The sequence below is a fragment of the Pelecanus crispus genome, chromosome 5 (genome assembly GCF_030463565.1).
Source record: "Pelecanus crispus isolate bPelCri1 chromosome 5, bPelCri1.pri, whole genome shotgun sequence".
Taxonomy (NCBI): Eukaryota; Metazoa; Chordata; class Aves; order Pelecaniformes; family Pelecanidae; genus Pelecanus; species Pelecanus crispus.
In genome coordinates this window covers 76992212-77009174 of record NC_134647.1, presented here as the reverse complement: position 1 = coordinate 77009174, position 16963 = coordinate 76992212, and the positions used below count along the sequence as shown (strand labels likewise).

At 44.0% G+C, this 16963-nt stretch overlaps 2 protein-coding genes across 6 annotated transcripts; both read left to right on the top strand.

Moving 5' to 3' along the window:
- Nucleotides 1-916: 916 nt before the first annotated feature.
- Nucleotides 917-9993, top strand: BCL10 (BCL10 immune signaling adaptor). Of its 5 annotated transcripts, none has more exons than XM_075711260.1 (4): nucleotides 917-1003; nucleotides 5244-5532; nucleotides 6644-7042; nucleotides 9975-9993. In XM_075711260.1, the coding sequence occupies exons 1-3, from the start codon at nucleotides 920-922 to the stop codon at nucleotides 7009-7011; spliced, it is 741 nt and encodes a 246-aa protein (XP_075567375.1). In that variant the 5' UTR covers nucleotides 917-919; the 3' UTR covers nucleotides 7012-7042; nucleotides 9975-9993. The 5 variants fall into 5 exon arrangements, with proteins under 5 accessions (XP_075567375.1, XP_075567374.1, XP_075567376.1 ...); XM_075711259.1 differs by lacking the exon at nucleotides 9975-9993 and adding an exon at nucleotides 8777-9068; XM_075711261.1 differs by lacking the exon at nucleotides 9975-9993 and having other exon boundaries at nucleotides 917-991; nucleotides 6644-9068.
- A 359-nt stretch (nucleotides 9994-10352) lies between these two features.
- C5H1orf52 (chromosome 5 C1orf52 homolog) lies at nucleotides 10353-13101 on the top strand. The gene is made up of 3 exons (XM_075711176.1): nucleotides 10353-10613; nucleotides 10747-10954; nucleotides 12540-13101. Exons 1-3 carry the CDS (start codon nucleotides 10353-10355, stop codon nucleotides 12620-12622), a joined length of 552 nt encoding a protein of 183 aa, XP_075567291.1. The 3' UTR covers nucleotides 12623-13101.
- Nucleotides 13102-16963: the final 3862 nt, after the last annotated feature.

Sequence of the window (16963 nt, the reverse complement as noted above, 5' to 3'; positions counted from 1 at the left end):
AGAAGGGCAACGAAGCTGGTGAAGGGTCTGGAGCACAGGGCTGATGGGGAGCGGCTGAGGGAACTGGGGTTGTTTAGTCTGGAGAAGAGGAAGCTGAGGGGAGACATGATGGCTCTCTACAACTACCTGAAAGGAGGGTGTAGTGAGGTGGGGGTTGGTCTCTTCTCCCATGTAGTTAGCGATAGGATGAGAGGAAATGGCCTCAAGCTCCATCAGAGGAGGTTTAGATTGGATATTAGGAAAAATTTCTTCACAGAAAGAGTGGTCAAGCATTGGATCAGGCTGCCCAGAGAGGTGGTGGAGTCACCATCCCTGGAGGTGTTTAAAAAAATGGGTAGATGTGGCACTTTGGGACATGGTTTAGCAGGCAAGGTTCATGGTTGGACCGATGATCTTAGAGATCCTTTCCAACCTTCATGATTCCTAGTTTTTAATTTCATTATAAACGTTCCAGCCACCCAGCCAGGAAACACGAAATTGCTGCTCTCCCCTTAATGGGTTTAGTGGTGGACTTGGTAGTGTTAGGTTAATGGTTGGGCTTGATGATGTTACAGCTCTTTTCCAGCCTAAACGAGTCTGTGAGTCTATGACTCTAAGCTCTGCCCAGCCCAGGGGGGCTCCCCCCTCCCCCTCCCCCCTCCCCCCCCCCCGCCTCCCGCCTCCCGGCGGGAGGCGGGGGGGGGGGCGGGTGAGGGGGGGGGGGGGGGCTGGGGTGAGGCCGCTCCGCGCATGCGCCGCCGGGCGGGGCCAGGCGCCGCCGTGTGGGCGGGGCGGACTGCGTTCCCTGAAAGCCCATTGGTGGGTAGGCGGGAAGAGGGGCGGGGCCGGGCGTGCGTGGGCGGGGCCCGGGCCGGAAGCGCTGCCCTGAGCGGGTTTCCCCAGCGGCGGCGGCGGTGGTGGCGGCGGAGGGGTTTCCGCTATGGAGGGCCCGGGCCCGGAGTCGGGCTCGGGGCCTGCGGGGCGGCTGCTAACGGAGGACGAGATGGCCGAGGTGAAGAAGGATGTAAGTGGTGAGGCTGGGCCGAGAGGCCGGAGCGCCGGGGCGCGGGAGCGGCGGGGTGGGGCCAGGGCCCGGGCGGGGGAAGCGGAAGCCCAGGCTCTGTCAGAGCGGGCGTCTGAGGGGGGAGGCCGGCGCCGAGGCGGGCTGGGCCGGGCCGGGCCCCTGCCGCGCCGCCCGGAATTCCCCACAGCCTTCCCGGAGGGCGGCGGCGGAGGCGGGCAGGTCATGTGCGGCGCGGCAGGGCGGGGGCGGCGGGCGCGGCCCTGGGCCCGGGCCCCCGGGGGCTTCCCGCTGAAAGGCGGGTAGCGGCTCGCAGAAAATTAATACTGGGGCCAGGCATTCTCCTGAAGGTTCAATTTTGTTTTGTTTTCCTCTCAGCGGTCTGCTCCTTTGCCGCGCTTTAGGGGCAGAGCAGCAAGGGTTTGCTTTCATGGTGCCTGTGTACCATGGGGCAACGGAGACAGAGTAGAATGATGAGTAACTAATACGGCATCCAAAGGTTAGCTGCAAGTGTATGTGCTTCTCTTGCCGTTAATAAGATTCTTTCTTAGAGAACATGAATATTTGGATTAAATACCGATAATTTTTTTGAGGCTTTTTGTTCTATCTTTTCCTGATCCCCCCCCATATTCATTCACTGATGTCTGGAATCTGAGGGAAGACTTCATCCTGATTCAGTCTGGCTTTGCTTATCCCTTTGCTAGACTGGGAAGCAAGCAATGTGCTAATCAACCTCAGCAAGCGATTGGTTAATTTAAAAAAAAAAACTAAAAAACATCACAGTGTATCAATTATTTATTGACCATCCGTGCTTCTGTTTGTAATTTACAGTGTCTTATGTTTGACTTATTTGGGGTTTTTTATGTGAAGAATGTTTGGAGTTCGGTTTTGGCTTCTTACTAGCTTTAGGCGTACATAAGTTTCTTTAAATGCTTTGTCATAGTTTTGTGAGGCATATTTTTCAAGTTATTACTTGCTTCTGTGGTTCCACAGAAGTAATACTGCATCCGGTAGTTATACCAAAAAAAGATAAGACTTAGACTATATATATAACATGATATGTATGTTAATCTCTGTCAGTGACTGAATTCACAGCTGCATCTCACAGAAATGCATGTATGTTGCTTTAACCCTTAATCTTATAGGGTCTCCCGCAGTAATTGGAGGACTTGATGGAAACCTAATATGTAGGAAGAAATAACATGAGTTTTATCATCAAGATACAATCCAATAAATCTGACTTTAGAGCTGCTTCTCTCAGATTTTAAGTGTTGCAGCTTCACGATACAAAGTGCTGGTTCCGTGTAAACTCACTTAGCTATTTCAAAGCTGTTCAAGTCACTTTGATAAGATCACTTCAAATAGAAGTGCTGCATTACCAGAAGTTCTGTGTATGTTATGTGATGGTGTACTTCAGAAAGCTAACTTGCAAGGGTAACTTGGTGTTGAAGAGGAATTATAAAAGTTGGAGTCTTACATTTGAGAGCTGGAAAGGAGGCAGTGAGCCATACAAAATAATAGGTATAGAGCAAAGTATATTTAAAGCTTCTGTTCTAATATGTTTGCTCTTTCTGTCCATCATAAGCTGTTAACCTACAGGGACAGTGTGGAGGGGAATTCAGAGCTGATACACTTCGTACAGTGAAAGACTCATTACAGGAAGATGTTAGTCAAAATGCAGTAGTCTTTCTATTCAATAACAACTCTATTCTTTTAATGTTGAAACGTTGACTGACTTATGTTTCAGAGTTTGTTGATCGATCCTTCTGGTGGTGGGAAGAGATTTCCGTGAGAACTGAAGAAATCTGTATTGCCTACTACATTCGTAACCATTCAGGCATGGGCTTGTTGCAGTTGGACACTGGAGGTGTATTCCAGAGCTACCTAAATTGATATAAGCTGTACTGTTGCACTTTTCTGTTCTTACCATAATTGTTATGCCACCACTAGTGCCAATGTGACTGCACATTAAACTGGGTCCGGTAATTAATCTGGTTGTGAGAGGGGGAAAAAAAAGCACCAATACAGTTTCTTGACTGAATCTTCTCATCCACCAGTACAAGGGAAAAGGTAGGAACATGCAGCTGCCACGCAGCAGGGAGTGTTCCTTGCACTTAAATTGGCCAGCACAGAACTGCACCCTTATGTTTTTGATTTTACGTTGTATTCAATCTAGTGGTGATAGGCTACTGCCAAAAGCCTTCCTTTATCTTCCATGCATGCTCATCTGATGTTTTCTTTAACAACTGGGTAAACACAGGCTGTTTATTGCTAGCTTAGTATTTTTTGGATCCTAAAGAGCAACTAGAAGAACACATTTATCCTCTGTTATACTTAGCGGAGCAGTCTAGGAATTTTTGTCTTTAAGTTATGGGTGCTTTCCCTAGCACCAGTATGCCAGACAGTATTTTGCTGTTTGAAATAATCTGTCTTAAAGTGCGTCTTTATATCTAGCTTTTCCTCCATTTCTGTTTACTGAGCTAGTAAGTGGCTATAAGGCAAACAGTAATTTTCAAATTTTAATTTTTAAATGCTGCTGGTTTGGAATCTAATCTCAAAAAGCAGAAGGATATTTGAAAATATTCTTCAGGAAAGAGGTTTTTTTTCTTTCCATCTCTTCACATGTCTTGTATGTCTAGGTGCTTTCCTTCTGGCTCTCAGTCTTTTTTTTTTTTCTTTTTTTGAATCAAATGAGACTTGGCGGGGGGGGGGCGTTAATTTTTTCACATCAGTAATATTCAGCTAGTGGGTATCTGACTTCTCGTGTAATTCTGCCCAGTGAAAAATGTTGGCGGGAGAAACTGCCAATTTTGTAGTATTATTTTCAAGCACAGAGATGTCATTTGTGACTCTCATCTTCATAGAGTAGTAGATACTGAAACCAGAAAATTGTGAACACATGCATTAATTCTGTTTTGATATCAAGCAGGCTAGTTAATGTACGGATTGAAATAAAATGAATATCATTTACGTTTCGGCGGTGCTTGTATGTACTCTCTGAACAAGGTGGAGGAAGATTGGGGTTTTTTGTTTTGATAACTGTAAAAATAAACCGGTCGCTATAGGAGAGGACGCTTAATCTTCCAAGGAGGAAATCAAAGTGGTGACATGGCAGTCTTTAGTTCTGACATTGCTGCTATAAAATTACCTCCAAAATAAACTGGCAGTCAGGTTAGAATTGAGTATGGTTACAAAAGACAGTGTGTTTCCTCCGGAGGAAGGTCTCTGGGGGAATGTGATCTGATACTAGGTGTTACGGTTCCTGAAGATGCAAAGTGGCACTGCTGCTGAAGTGCTCAAGACGGATGTTTCTGCTTCATCGTACCCAATGTTAATCGACTGCATGTTAGAGTCTTTAGGCCATGGATGGAATCCTCTCCCATGAGCAGATTGTTCCACCCTTTTCTTTTTGTTGGTTATGGAGAGGATTTAAGCAACCAGTTAACTCCTGTAAGCTGAAGCGATGCTGCAGAGGGTAGAGTCACTTTGCTTTTGCCAGAGTCAGCAGAATTGCGCTAACTCTCAGTGGTCTGTGCGGCATGTTAGAGGTCTGCAAGTTGCTTCAGGTGTTTAATATAAAATCTTAAACTGAAAGAAGGCAGCTTGATGAAGACAAAAAGCAGCCAGTAAAGTTTGTGAGAGTAGGTACATCTGTGGATGAAAGTGCATGTATTTTGGATGCTGGTAATCTGTTGAACTTGTAAATAGTGGTGTTTAACAAACCTTTTAAACAGCGAGTATATTCACGCTGTTACTCTGAGACTGCTTTTACTCAATGTACAGAAAACATCAGTAATTGCAATATTTTGGAGTTGTGCCTCGTGGATACAAAAAGTATGGAAATGTGGCAATCAGGTAGTCAGTGGGAATGAGTGTGTCTGTAGACAAAGTGAGTAGGTGCTGTTGTGTTGGTATAATTTCATTTTTACTTGGTGAATTTTCTGAAATGCGATAACCACAGACTTGATGTAACTAACATTTTCAGTAAGTATTCACCTTATTACTTAGTATGCATTAAAACTCCTGAGTCCACTCAAAGAAAACTAATGAAAGGGGTAAGTAAATTAGATCACGTTTTTTCTCAGTGTAAGGTTGGGTTTGTTTTAAAAAAATCTCTGCTAGGTAGCACAGTGGCAGCTTTAAAAATTGTTTCATTAACCTGTATTGAAATCAAATAGGTTTCAAATACAGGCTTCTAAATAAATTAAAAGGTTGGCTAATACTAGTTTGTTTTGTTTTTCAGGCTTTAGAAAGGATGCGTCCTTACCTGTGTGATAAAATCATAGCTGAGAGACACTTTGATTACCTGCGTTCAAAGAAAATACTCACTAGAGAGGACACAGAAGAAATTTCTTCTCGATCTTCCAGTAGGAAAAAAACTGGGAAGTTACTGGACTACTTAGCAGAAAACCCAAAAGGACTAGATGCTTTAATTGAATCTATCAGACGAGAAAGAACACAAAACTTCCTGTTACAAAAGATAACTGACGTAGTGTTGAAAGTAAAAAATGAAAAACTTGAAGCTCTCAAAGGTGAGACATTTATAATAATATTTTGTAAGACATAAGTTTTATTTTGAGGGTCTGTGAAATTAAACTCCAACAATTCTTTAAATCATGTTTCTTCTCAGTTTGGGGGGTTTTTTGGGTTTGGGTTTTTTTCCTTCCTCTAGTGTTTGGGCCATCATTCTTGGAAATAGCACCGGTTTGGGTTTAAGATCCTACTGCATGTATCCTGGCTTTGCCTTTTTGCTATCTGAACACATCATATATAATAAATTGCAAAAAACCCGTGTCATATGTTGCTACGATGGGTAAGTCTGTCTTCACATTTCGGTTTTGCTTTCTCTGAGGTTCTAATTCACAACTCAAAATAGGTGGTTATCTTCCATCTTGCATTTCTCTTGAAGCTATTTACTGCAGTGGCAGGATGCTCTGGTTTTGTTAAACTTTGCACCTCAGCAGAAGATAAGCCAGCAAATGCAACTTGAGGGGAATTCTCCTGTATGCCTTCAATGCCAAAACTTAAAATTAGGCGCTGTAAATGTATGCATGTGTTGCATCAAACAGATAGGTTTTTGTTGACACACACAAAGCTTGAAGTGACTATATGTAGTCATATTTTATGGCAGATAAAGAAATTACAAGCCACCTAAACCAAAAACCTTACTTCCCCTTCCACACCCATCAAAAGAGAAATAAAGGAGGAAGAAGTACATTTTAACCGTAGAGGTGAAAGGCCTCAAGTTTTCTCTGGCTTCAGCCTTCAAATGCAGTCCACTTTAGCGTAGAACCACGTAGCTGAAGCTTTTGAAAGTTTGAAGAACAAAGTGAGAAAGATCTATCAAAAGATAGGTCAAAGGGCTAAAGCGACTTCCTAAAATGAAGCTTTAAAATTACAGTGCATCTTTGTCAAATAGTAGCTGATACAGGGATATAGAGAAATCATTCACATCAGCCTAGAAAACCTGCATGTATTTTTTAATTTGTCATGAATCTTGGGATGTCACGGGTGAGATGAAGAGGTTAGTCTGTTAAAAATACAGACAATTGATCTTTGACAGTCTTACTGATACTAAACCAGAGCACAGTCTTAGGAGTGCACCATATTGTAATTAAATCCAGTCTCTGTTCTTTGTCTTAGGTCTAAGCTGCAGCACCTGTATGACCTCACTGTATGGAGGAACAAATAATCTTTCTAGATCATATTCTGATGAATCTAATTTTTTTGATAAAACAAAAGACAAAGAATCTACCCAGATACATCATCCAGAAGAAGATTATAGCACCGCTGCATTTGTGTCTGCTGTCTCTCTTCATTCCATGAATTTACCAATTGCGGAGATGGGAAATGCCGAGAGTGCTGTTTTCTCAGCCACCCTTCCAGGGCCCGGAGACCCCGGTGCACCCCCTCTCCCCCCAGAGCTCCAGTCAGAGCAGCAAGAACCATGTACTAGTTCAAGTGACAATTGCTTTTTGCCTTTAAGATCACGTTCTCTTCAACCCCAGTGAACATAGTGACTTTTGTCTGTTCATCCAAATGGTACTGAAACTGTGCGATATCTTACAAAAGTTAAAAAAAAGTTTTCAAACTGCTAACTAGCAAAATCAGAGGAATCAATCTATGCTATTTACTGGTTTTAAGGAGTAATTTTTTTTTTAATTGGGTGACTGAAGCTGCTTGATTTTATGTTCTTTAGGGAGCTTTTTTCAAAAGATCATGGTATTACACCAGCAAAGGTTTGTTTTTTAAACCAATGTATTTAAGATTTCACATTTAGTTGCAGGTATTTTAGCTGCAGTAATAGAAAAATTTTTTTTTTCTTCTACAGAAACTAACAAATCTGTTTTTCTTCAAGTTTCTGTGATGGGTGAATTGGGAAAGATGACTAGGAAAAGTACGGGGTATTGAAAAATAACTTTCTGAACTAAAAGCTTAAGCTCACTTACCAAAAAGCTTGAACTCATTTACCAAATGAAATGTTTCTCTGTAGGATAAATTCTGCCTTCTGTGTATGTGTGTGCAGGTCCATTTGCAAAAAAAACCAAAAACAAATGCAAAAAAACCCCAATGTGGCCAAATCTGTAGCTATACTTATTTGCAAGAAGTTGTCTTAATTGTCTGAACTTTGTTCTCTGTCCTACCAGTAAATCTGAAGGCGCTGGGTATCGCAGTGATTTGAGTTAGCACATATATTTCCACAAGTCTTAGCATATTATTCTTGTATAGTAGTTAGAGTCTTCTGATTTGAGATGCACTTTAAATATAAATTCTCATTAGTACTGGAAAAGGAATGTAAACTGCTGTAACAGCATCATGTGGGCTGTAAGAAAGTGGTACTGTGTAATGCTATTAAGGAGCGAAGCTTGTGTTTTGTCCCGGTAGGTAAATAGAGGAGGAGTCCTGTAGCAAGAAAGTATCCATAACTGAAGGACTCTTGGAAATGTTGCACTTCAGATACCTACTCTTCAAAGCAGATAGACAGGTTTACATTTCAAATTGTTTGGAGTCAAATGCATTTAAAACTATTTCAACATGGGAAGGTTCTCATTTCTTGACACAGTGTAACATGCTGTATTGCTCTCATACTCTACTCTTGAGTTGTAATCTACTTTTTATGAAGTTGGCCTATAATCACTTTCAAATGACTAGGCAAAGGCAAACTCTTACTTGGAGACGTGTACAGTTGTGTTCTGCAGTACTACACTTTAAAATGATGGGATGTTTTCCGTGTATCAAAGGGTGGGTTTGTATTTAAGGCTTTAAATTATTTGGGCTCTCATACAGCGCTATAGCCATGTAATTCCATTCAAATTCCAACCCAGGTAATATTCCTAAACTGGAGACAGGCCATCTGTAGGACCTCAACATAGTCTCTGTAGTCTCTAAATTTCTTTTTTTCAAGTTTACTCTGGTTTTGGAAGTAGGTTAAAATGAACGGCAATGTTCAACTACACTCCGTACTTAGTATTTGAATAGCTTACGTTCGATAAAGATGTGGGCTTCTGTTTAGTGTTTGTAAAAAATCCTCGTTCCACTTGTATACATCTAAGGTCATAGACTGTCAGGACGGTGAAAATGCTTTTCAACAAAACTGCTTGGTGCAGAAGGCACTCTGGAAGTTAAGTGCCTAAATATGCAAGCAAAATTTTGCTCTCTAACGTGAAATTAAGGGTAGCTTTAAATCCCTCTCTTCCATTAACTTGAACTGTAGTTGCACATACTCGGGATGTCTAAAAATTGATTTGTCTAAATGCCCGCTGTAACCTCTTACAGAGCTGTGCTTAGGTTTGGGTCCCTTCTTGGATTCTTGTAAATGGAGGAGAGTGAGCAAGCTTGGCCTCAACTGAAAAAGAGCATCGGCTCCGGGTGAAGACAGCCTTGCAGATCTTAAATCCGAACACGCGAGGCGTGCTGCGTGCCCCCCGGCCTGCATGGAAGCCTACCTGTGCAGTGGAACCTATCAACCTGAGACTTTAAATGAATGTATTATCTTACCAAATGTTTATAACATGCCTTTTTTTGGATGTGAAATATTTTTATCACAACTTTTGGAATAAATTCTTTTGTATAATTGCCTGTTTTCCGGTCTGCCTCTCTCATTATTAAAATGTGCAGGTTGTAAGAGCAGTTCATGCCAGTATCTGGATCTGTGGTTTTGGTTTTGTGTGTGCGGGAGGCTCTTGTTCTCATTGTCTTGGTCGAGAGGTTTGTCTTTGGTGGAAAGACTGACTTAATGTGAAACGCCTGCGCCTGCAGCACTGCATTCAAGAGCAGTGTATAGGGAAAACATGCGTGCAAAATTAAGACCTCAGCTGCTTAACTACACTTTTTGTGGTTCATGACTAGTATTGCTAACCTGATTCTTGCTTTTTCTCAAATGACTCGATCGCTCACCTTCTTAAAGATGTGAGAGGTGTTGCTTCCAGCCATGCATATATTGACTTAATTCTTAAATTAAGGTTTTTATTTAATACTGGGGGAGAAACAAAACCTTTTGAGTGCTGAGGAGCGTGGCTCAGGAAAGGATTTGCAAGTGTTGCAGCGGACCATGGAGGCTCACTTCGGCGGTTGTTTTCATCGTACTTTGTGTGTAGGGTTTCTTTCAAAATAAAGATTATAGTATGGATTATGAGAGGTCAGCTGGACCCAGTTTAGTATCTTTGCAATAAAGGAGTTGATCATATCATAAGGAAAACCCCTCCCTTAGATTTTATCCCGCTTCCTTGGTAGTGTAAGTAACCTGAACAGCGCTAGTAAGTATATTTTGCTGATGCAAAACCAGAAGTATGGGCCTTGTTGACAAGAGCGGCCTAGTACAAACTTTTTCCAACAGATTTGAAAAATCTCTTTTGGTAAAGATAGCCTACGTGGTTGCTTAAGCTGTTGCTGGACAGGTGCAGTTCAAAGCTTTATCTGCCCTGGGTTAGCTCATGCTCAAACATTGAGGAAAACGTGTTTTCTCTCTGCTTAGGCCTGCAGGTGTAGAAAAGGAGAAATGGAGCTCGTCGGGGTTTCACGTCTGATTTTCTGCATCTGTCTATGGTCACTCGGAGGGGAAAAAACCCCGAGTTGCTGGGGGTGAACCCCGCCGGGCGCGGGCAGAAAGGCCGGCCTTCCCCTCCTCCCGCTGCTGCTGCATCCCGCTCCCCGTGTGCCAGCCGGGGCCCCACCCACACGAAAAGAGCCGTGGGTCTCGCCAGCCGTGGGTCTCGCCAGCCGTGGGTCTCGCCAGCCGAGGGCCCGCCGCGGCGGGGCTGCCTCCGGCCGCCGTGTGCGCGGCGTTGGGGCCGGAACCCTCGGCGCGGGGCCCGGTTTCCGTGCGGGCGGTGCGGCGGCGGCAGGCCCCGCCATGGCGGCGGAGGGAGAGGACCCGCTGGGCTATTTCGCGGCCTACGGCAGCTCCAGCTCCGACTCGGAGGCCGACGAGCCCCAGCCCGACGAGCGCCAGGCGGGGGGCGGCGCGGCGGCGGGGGGCAGCCCGGGGAGGCGGCCGCGGCTGCCGCCGCCCGACGAGCTCTTCCGTAGGGTCTCGCAGCCGCCCGCCTTCCTCTACAACCCGCTCAACAAGCAGATCGACTGGGAGAGCCGCGTCCTGCGGGCGCCCGAGGAGGTGCGGGGGCCGGCGGGGAGCGGGGGGCAGCTCGGCGGGGGCCGTGGGGCCGGTGGGGACCGTGGGGCCGGCGCGGTCGGGCCGCCCCGGGCGCCGAGGCCCGACGTGACGGGTGCCCTGCTCTCTCCTGCAGCCCCCCAAGGAGTTTAAGGTGTGGAAGACCAACGCCGTGCCCCCGCCGGAGACCTACAGCCCGCCCGAGAAGAAGCCCCCGCCGCCCCCTGCCCTCGACATGGCCATAAAGTGGTCCAACATCTACGAGGACAACGGCGACGACGCGCCCCGGCAGGCCGGCAAAGCCAAGTTTCTGCCGGATGAGGAGCAGGAACCCCTGGAATCGGGTGAGGTCCTGGCGTACGGCAGCTGTGCTTCGCGCAGATGCGTGTGTTTCAAATGCGTGTGCGTAGGGGGGCGAAGTGGCTGGGTGGGTGGATTCTGTGGCTGGAGCCCAGAACTCGGAGGAAGTTCTGCTGGTGTCTTCTGCATCGCTCCCTACAGCTGCCTGACAGGAGGGTGTAGCGAGGCAGGGGTGGGTCTCTTCTCCCAAGTAAGAAGCGATAGGACGAGAGGAAATGGCCTCAAGTTGTGCCAGGGGAGGTTTAGGTTGGATATTAGGAAAAATTTCTTCACCAAAAGGGTTGTCAAGCACTGGAACAGGCTGCCCAGGGAAGTGGTGAGTCCCCATCCCTGGAGGTATTTAAAAGACGCGTAGCTGTGGTGCTTAGGGACATGGTTTAGTGGTGGGCTTGGCGGTACTAGGTCAACGGTTGGACTTGATGATCTTAAAGGTCTTTTCCAACCTGAACAATTCTATGATCCTAAGATTCTATGATTCTATCCACTGCTGCTCAAGGGCAGAGCAGTAGCTGGCTGCAGGGATGGTTAGGCTTCAGTGCGTGTGTCCTGGTTTTCCTAGAATCAACGTAGACTCTCCAGCAATCTCTCTGCTCCCCGTCCATTGTTGTTAGCAGGAACGGGGAATGATTGAAGTGTAGAACTGTAGTTATATGAAACTAACAGGTTCAGTCATGGTACTGCTAAAACAGAAAGCGGTATGAGAGCTTCTTTAAACGGTGCTGTCTTGACCTTAGGTGTAGATGTAGGTCCGATTATTTTTATAATGTTTACAAAATTTGGGGGCCAAGAGGGGAATTAAATAAAATGTCCATGTGACAGATTGCTGAAGAAAATATTTACTATCCTCTTCACTTTTAATCATGGTACAAGCTGTAATGGTAATCTAGGAAGTAAAGAAATACTTGACAGGAGGGAGGAATTTTTTTTTTTTTTTTAAACTTGCTGGAGAAAGAGAATAGCCAATAACAACCAAGAGAACAAAACCAGAAGAAGAAATTCTGGGCTTTCAGAACACACTATAGTGTTTTGGTTTGCCAGTAAAGTTGTCAGTAAACCTTCTCCAAACTCCAAAGGAAGTTTTTTTGCTCCTTTTTTTTGTTGTGGGTGTTCCTTCCCCAGTGGCAGTTTTTCTGGCTCTGTCTTGCTCCATTTGTTCTGTGTGTTTGCCCCTGCCCTTCACATTTCTCTTAGTCAACCTTCATCCAAAGGCTAAGATAAACTGTTAATTGACCTTGATGTTACTTCCTGCTTCTAAAATGTCTTTTTCTAGCTTTTTGTCTTATCTATTCAAATAATAAGTTTTTTTAGAATAGGTACTGTACAGTAGCATAAAAAGGCCTCTTCTTAGTTATCCTCAATGGTCTGTGGTAGTTATAACAAGTTATCATTCCTATTCTGTCCACATACTGTCCGCATTCCAAAAATGAGGATGTTGTCAGTTAATACTACTGTGTCTTTTTTCCAGGCACCTCAGATGTGGTTAAGTCAGTTGTTCTGAGACAAGGAGGGTGTTTTAAGACAAAAATACTGGCTTTGCTGACTTTGATTAACTCTGTCTTTTATTTAAAGATGGTGAAAAAGATGATGAACCAGCTTCTGCTAAGAAACGTAAACTAGACTCTGGGGAGCAGACAAAGAAGAAGAAGTTATAAGCAGGGCGTGCTGGATTTAGCCATAATGAGAATTTCAATGAACTTGGATTCCTCTGCTGGAATGGGAAACAAATACACGTTTACTGCATTTCTCTCTCCTATTGGGTAGGAAACTTTATTTCTGAGTATGCTTGCCTTTTGGAAAGCACAAAACGAAATGAACAGTGTCATGATAGAAACTCATCTACTGAACAAAATTTAAACCTGTTTATTTAAAAGAGGGACTTAGAAGAGGGATCCGTTGTGATGGATGCTTGTGCTCACGCAGGTTGCAGGACTTCATGGTATTTTGTTTATCAAGAAACCTGGTAACATGAGCTTTTCTGGACTGATGTTTCCATTGTGTCAAAACCTTTTATAAAGGAGTATATACTAAAGATTCTTTAAGTACTGTCCTGTGATATGTTTGCATAATGTTGTTTTGAAATGTATGTAAGGACTGCAAATAGGTCACTGGAATAAAACTACATTTGAAAACATATGCGGTATAAATATTGCATTGCATGCTTGGTGAATAGGAGGGATGAATTCTGTACTGTATGCGTTTCAGTGATGTATTTCTTATGACACCACAGATTCCTCAGGGTTTTGTTTATAATAAATATACAAATGCAAACTGAAAAAAACCATGGACCTAATAATGGAGTTGAATATTTGGTAATTAGTTTTGACGTTATGTGGTCTGCATCAGTGCAACATGAGACTAACTGATGCAGGAAGAATTGAAGCATTTAACATATTCTTCCTAAAACTGAAAATAGAATCTAGGTATTTATGTGGAAAAAATTATGACAAAGCTGTGATAGAGTTTTTGCTGCCAAATTGTATTTATTTCAGTACAAACAGTTGGTAATCTTCTCAAAGTGCTAGTCAGCATACGTTGCATTTGTGATGTGCTGCTGCATGGATTTTTGGGTCTGTATATGAAAAAGTACCAGCGAAACTGGGCTGGAGGGAGGATTGCTCTAGGTTTATTTTCAAATAAAGCTGCTGTGCCTTAAGAAATCTGCAATGAGATTAGGCCTACTAATAGAAGTTTATTTAATTAAACTATTAATGTAAAAATTTGTAATTTTTACTTTCCTTCTGTCTTGGACTAGCTTTAATTTGGCAGAACAGATTATCCATATATGCTAATATGATGTTAGTATTTTAAAAAGTGATTTTTAAAAAAATTCTTTTGAACCTCAATATATAGAAAAATGTATTCATTTTTAGTGAGTATATAAAGTTAGCAACAAGTTACGCAGTTCTAGCCTTAGCAGTGTGGTACTGCTTTTTCTGGATCCTTCTCTACCTGCAGACTCCGCAACTACTCCATGCCAATTTCGCAGGCTGTTGGGACAAATCCGTGATCTGTTCCACCCCTTCTGTGCTGCCAGTCTGGAAACCATCAAAAAAAAATGGTACTTGTATGCAGCTGAGGGTTCCCCGTGGCCCAGCTCTCCTAGCACAACCCCAAATATCCGACGCTGTCGTAGCAAGCTCCAAGGTGAGGGGCGGTGTCGTAGGCAAAGCTGATGTAGCGCCAGATGTGCGTACGGCTTCTCAAAATACTCCTGCATCTCGGGCTGCGACGGCTGGGCTAGAGCAGGGACTAGGCTAGCAGGGAGCAGAGCAGAGCTGGCCTCCGGCTCGCAAGGGGAAACCTCCCACGCCCTTCATGATGACCCTGCTGAGTTCCAGCTGGGGTGAAGACCCCTTCGCAGCAGTCGCATTTATCCCTTGCTGAAATGGGGCCTTCGCGAGGTGGACAGCCAGTGGAGCGTGACAGTCGAAGAGCTGTGGATATCTGCATTTTGTGGAGTTGAGAGACTATAAATGCCCACGTGTTGCTTTGTCTAGAATGCTAATGTAAATTCTCCCTCATTCTAGTAATGGCACGTGAAACTTCCGCTAACAATTGCCATGTAATGCAGACCGGTTCTCCTTCAGGAACAGCTGGCTCAGTGCAAGTATTGCAGCCTTGCATCACCCACTTCAGGATGTGGATTGTCACAAGCTACTTACGTAGCGGGTCTCTAGGTCCTGTTCATCTGGGATCAAACAGTTTCTGTGAGCTTCGCTTACGAAGAAATGAAGGGTGTTTTTCTTGAAGTGCTGAACGTGAAGTCTCTGAATGAAAAGGCTCACTCTAATCTTTTTTTTTTTTTTTTTTATCCCCCTCTAGCTGCTGTCCTAATATTGCTAGGTTGAAGGTGCTGATCTTCAGCGAATGTGGTAGAAAAAAAAGGCTGCTAATGCTCCTTTTTTAACAGGGACGTGTTTATACTATAGCTGGCATAGGGACCTGAGGGTAGGGGCTAGCAGCAAGCTCCTGTTCAGATATGCAGATTGGATGTTGGCTCAGTTTCCCAAAGGTTCAGTTTGTGTCCAGGCAGCGAGCTGCAGATCACGGTATGTCTAGCAAGACACTTTTTGAGAAATCTGCCTCCCCTATCCTGTATGTACAGAATTTATTCCAGGGTTATGTGGGATGAACGGTACCATTTCTCGAAATTTGAGGGATTTGCCATGAAGTACAGTGTTCGATGGACTGCCTAATTCTCAAGTCTTACAATAGTTCTGTTTGCTACTGAAGTGCTCCTTGAAGAGCGTTATAGCTGAAGGTTAATGTCACCAGCTCTGGAAATAGGATGCATTCCCACGACTGCCATGACCAAGGAGGCTTTTGTCCTTGTATTGTTTGCTCCGCTATTCTGCGGGGCAGCTCAGGAAGTTACCATGCTAATCACTCCTTTTGTTTTCAGATAATATGATATACGTGGTATCCAGTTGTCTTGAAGTTAACACCATCTGATACTCAGTTTCCAAGGAGAAAACCAGCGTGGCTAATCTGGGAGAAGAATGATTAATTGTATTATTTACAGGTTGAGGAAATCTTCATTGTAAGCAGTGGTCACCGTGGCAGCTTCCCTATTCAGGAGAAATGGCAAAAGCAGCTATGCTGCTTTTTCTTTAGTAAGACATCTGAAACAAGGCTGTGAGAAAGGCTGTCTGAAGCCGAGTTATCTGGGTGGACTGGTTCTGCCGCTGGAAGTTTTTTGGTAGAGATGCTTCAGTGCATCATCTTCAGGAGAAGATGATGAGAGAAGTGCTAGTGCTGCAGCTTCTGAAGCAAGTCAGGATTCTTAACATACAGGGCATACAAAAAAGCCCAGAGCAGGGAGGGGACTGGCCTTTCTGAGTTCAGAGATGACAGACAGCGTGTCCATTTTATTGTAAGTAAACGAGATTGCATAAAAGAAATGTTAATGCTTGCATCATCAGTCACTTGTAATGCAACCAACTACAGAACTCCCCATAGCAGAAAAAAAATTCTAGAGTCCTAACTGTGGTGAGAAAATGGCTGGAAAGGCACAAAATGTTTCCAGTGATAGGCTTTGATAGTATGATACTAAGCAGTACTTGCGTCTGTGGGGAAAAAACCACCGGTGTCTATAGGTGGTACAAAGAGGCTGTTAGGAAATGGCTGGATTGAGCTAGACAGAATGTAGCTACTAGCCAGGAGAGGAAGAAAAGGAGAGCAGTCCCGCTGATTTTGCTGAGGATCTGTAAGGTCTTGCTCAGATACCATAAAAAGCTCCTAAGAAAAATGGGCAATAGGCTAAATTATAAATGCTCCTCTGGAGTTGGGCTTCCAGATCAAGATTACTGATAATGCATCCATGGCATTCATAGCTCCGAAGCTGTAAAATTACCAGCCATGGTTCAAGTTCCTCAGTAAGTCACTAGACAGAGCACAACCGGGAAAGATGCGGTCACGATAAGCCTTGCAGTTACAGGAGTGCATCCGACAGTCCCCCAAAAGGGGATCCAAGTCTTCTCCGACCCCTTTTTGCATGATTAGAAGTGACACAGATTTACAAAACAAGAAAAATTAATAATGATACAGTGCTTAAAGGAAGCAGATCAGGTAAGTGTGAAGAAATGAGCAACAAGAAGATTTTTTCTCATTTGTTTTGAAAGTAGAAGAGGGAAAGATTCTGAAGAAGCTGAAGGACAAAGCTTGGTGGAACTAGAAACTTACTTGCAGGTTTGCTTCAGGTTTGGGCAGCTAATCAGGAAAAATTTGCTACTTTGTGCATCAGGATCAGTGAAATGCGTGAGTGAACACTTACTAAACTTAAACTGATAGCTCAGATGTTCAAAAAATCTCAAACTAGAGTACAGTTTATCCTGGATTGTCTTTCAAGAGGAGACAGTGACAGCGAACATACGCCCCCACTGCCAAATGAGGAAGACTGGCTCTGAAAATGAGCCCTCTATTGACTCATCGTTGCACTGTTTTTATGATGAATCAAATGTGATGATGATCATTATATATAATGGGAAAAAAGG

Bases quoted from the DNA above. Each gene is read 5' to 3' on its own strand.
- BCL10 (XM_075711260.1), top strand. From the start codon at position 920: ATGGAGGGCCCGGGCCCGGAGTCGGGCTCGGGGCCTGCGGGGCGGCTG. The intron at 1,004-5,243 runs GTAAGTGGTGAG...TTTGTTTTTCAG, and splicing joins TGGCCGAGGTGAAGAAGGAT to GCTTTAGAAAGGATGCGTCC. The intron at 5,533-6,643 runs GTGAGACATTTA...TCTTTGTCTTAG, and splicing joins AAAACTTGAAGCTCTCAAAG to GTCTAAGCTGCAGCACCTGT.
- C5H1orf52 (XM_075711176.1), top strand. From the start codon at position 10,353: ATGGCGGCGGAGGGAGAGGACCCGCTGGGCTATTTCGCGGCCTACGGC. The intron at 10,614-10,746 runs GTGCGGGGGCCG...TCTCTCCTGCAG, and splicing joins TCCTGCGGGCGCCCGAGGAG to CCCCCCAAGGAGTTTAAGGT. The intron at 10,955-12,539 runs GTGAGGTCCTGG...TTTTATTTAAAG, and splicing joins GCAGGAACCCCTGGAATCGG to ATGGTGAAAAAGATGATGAA.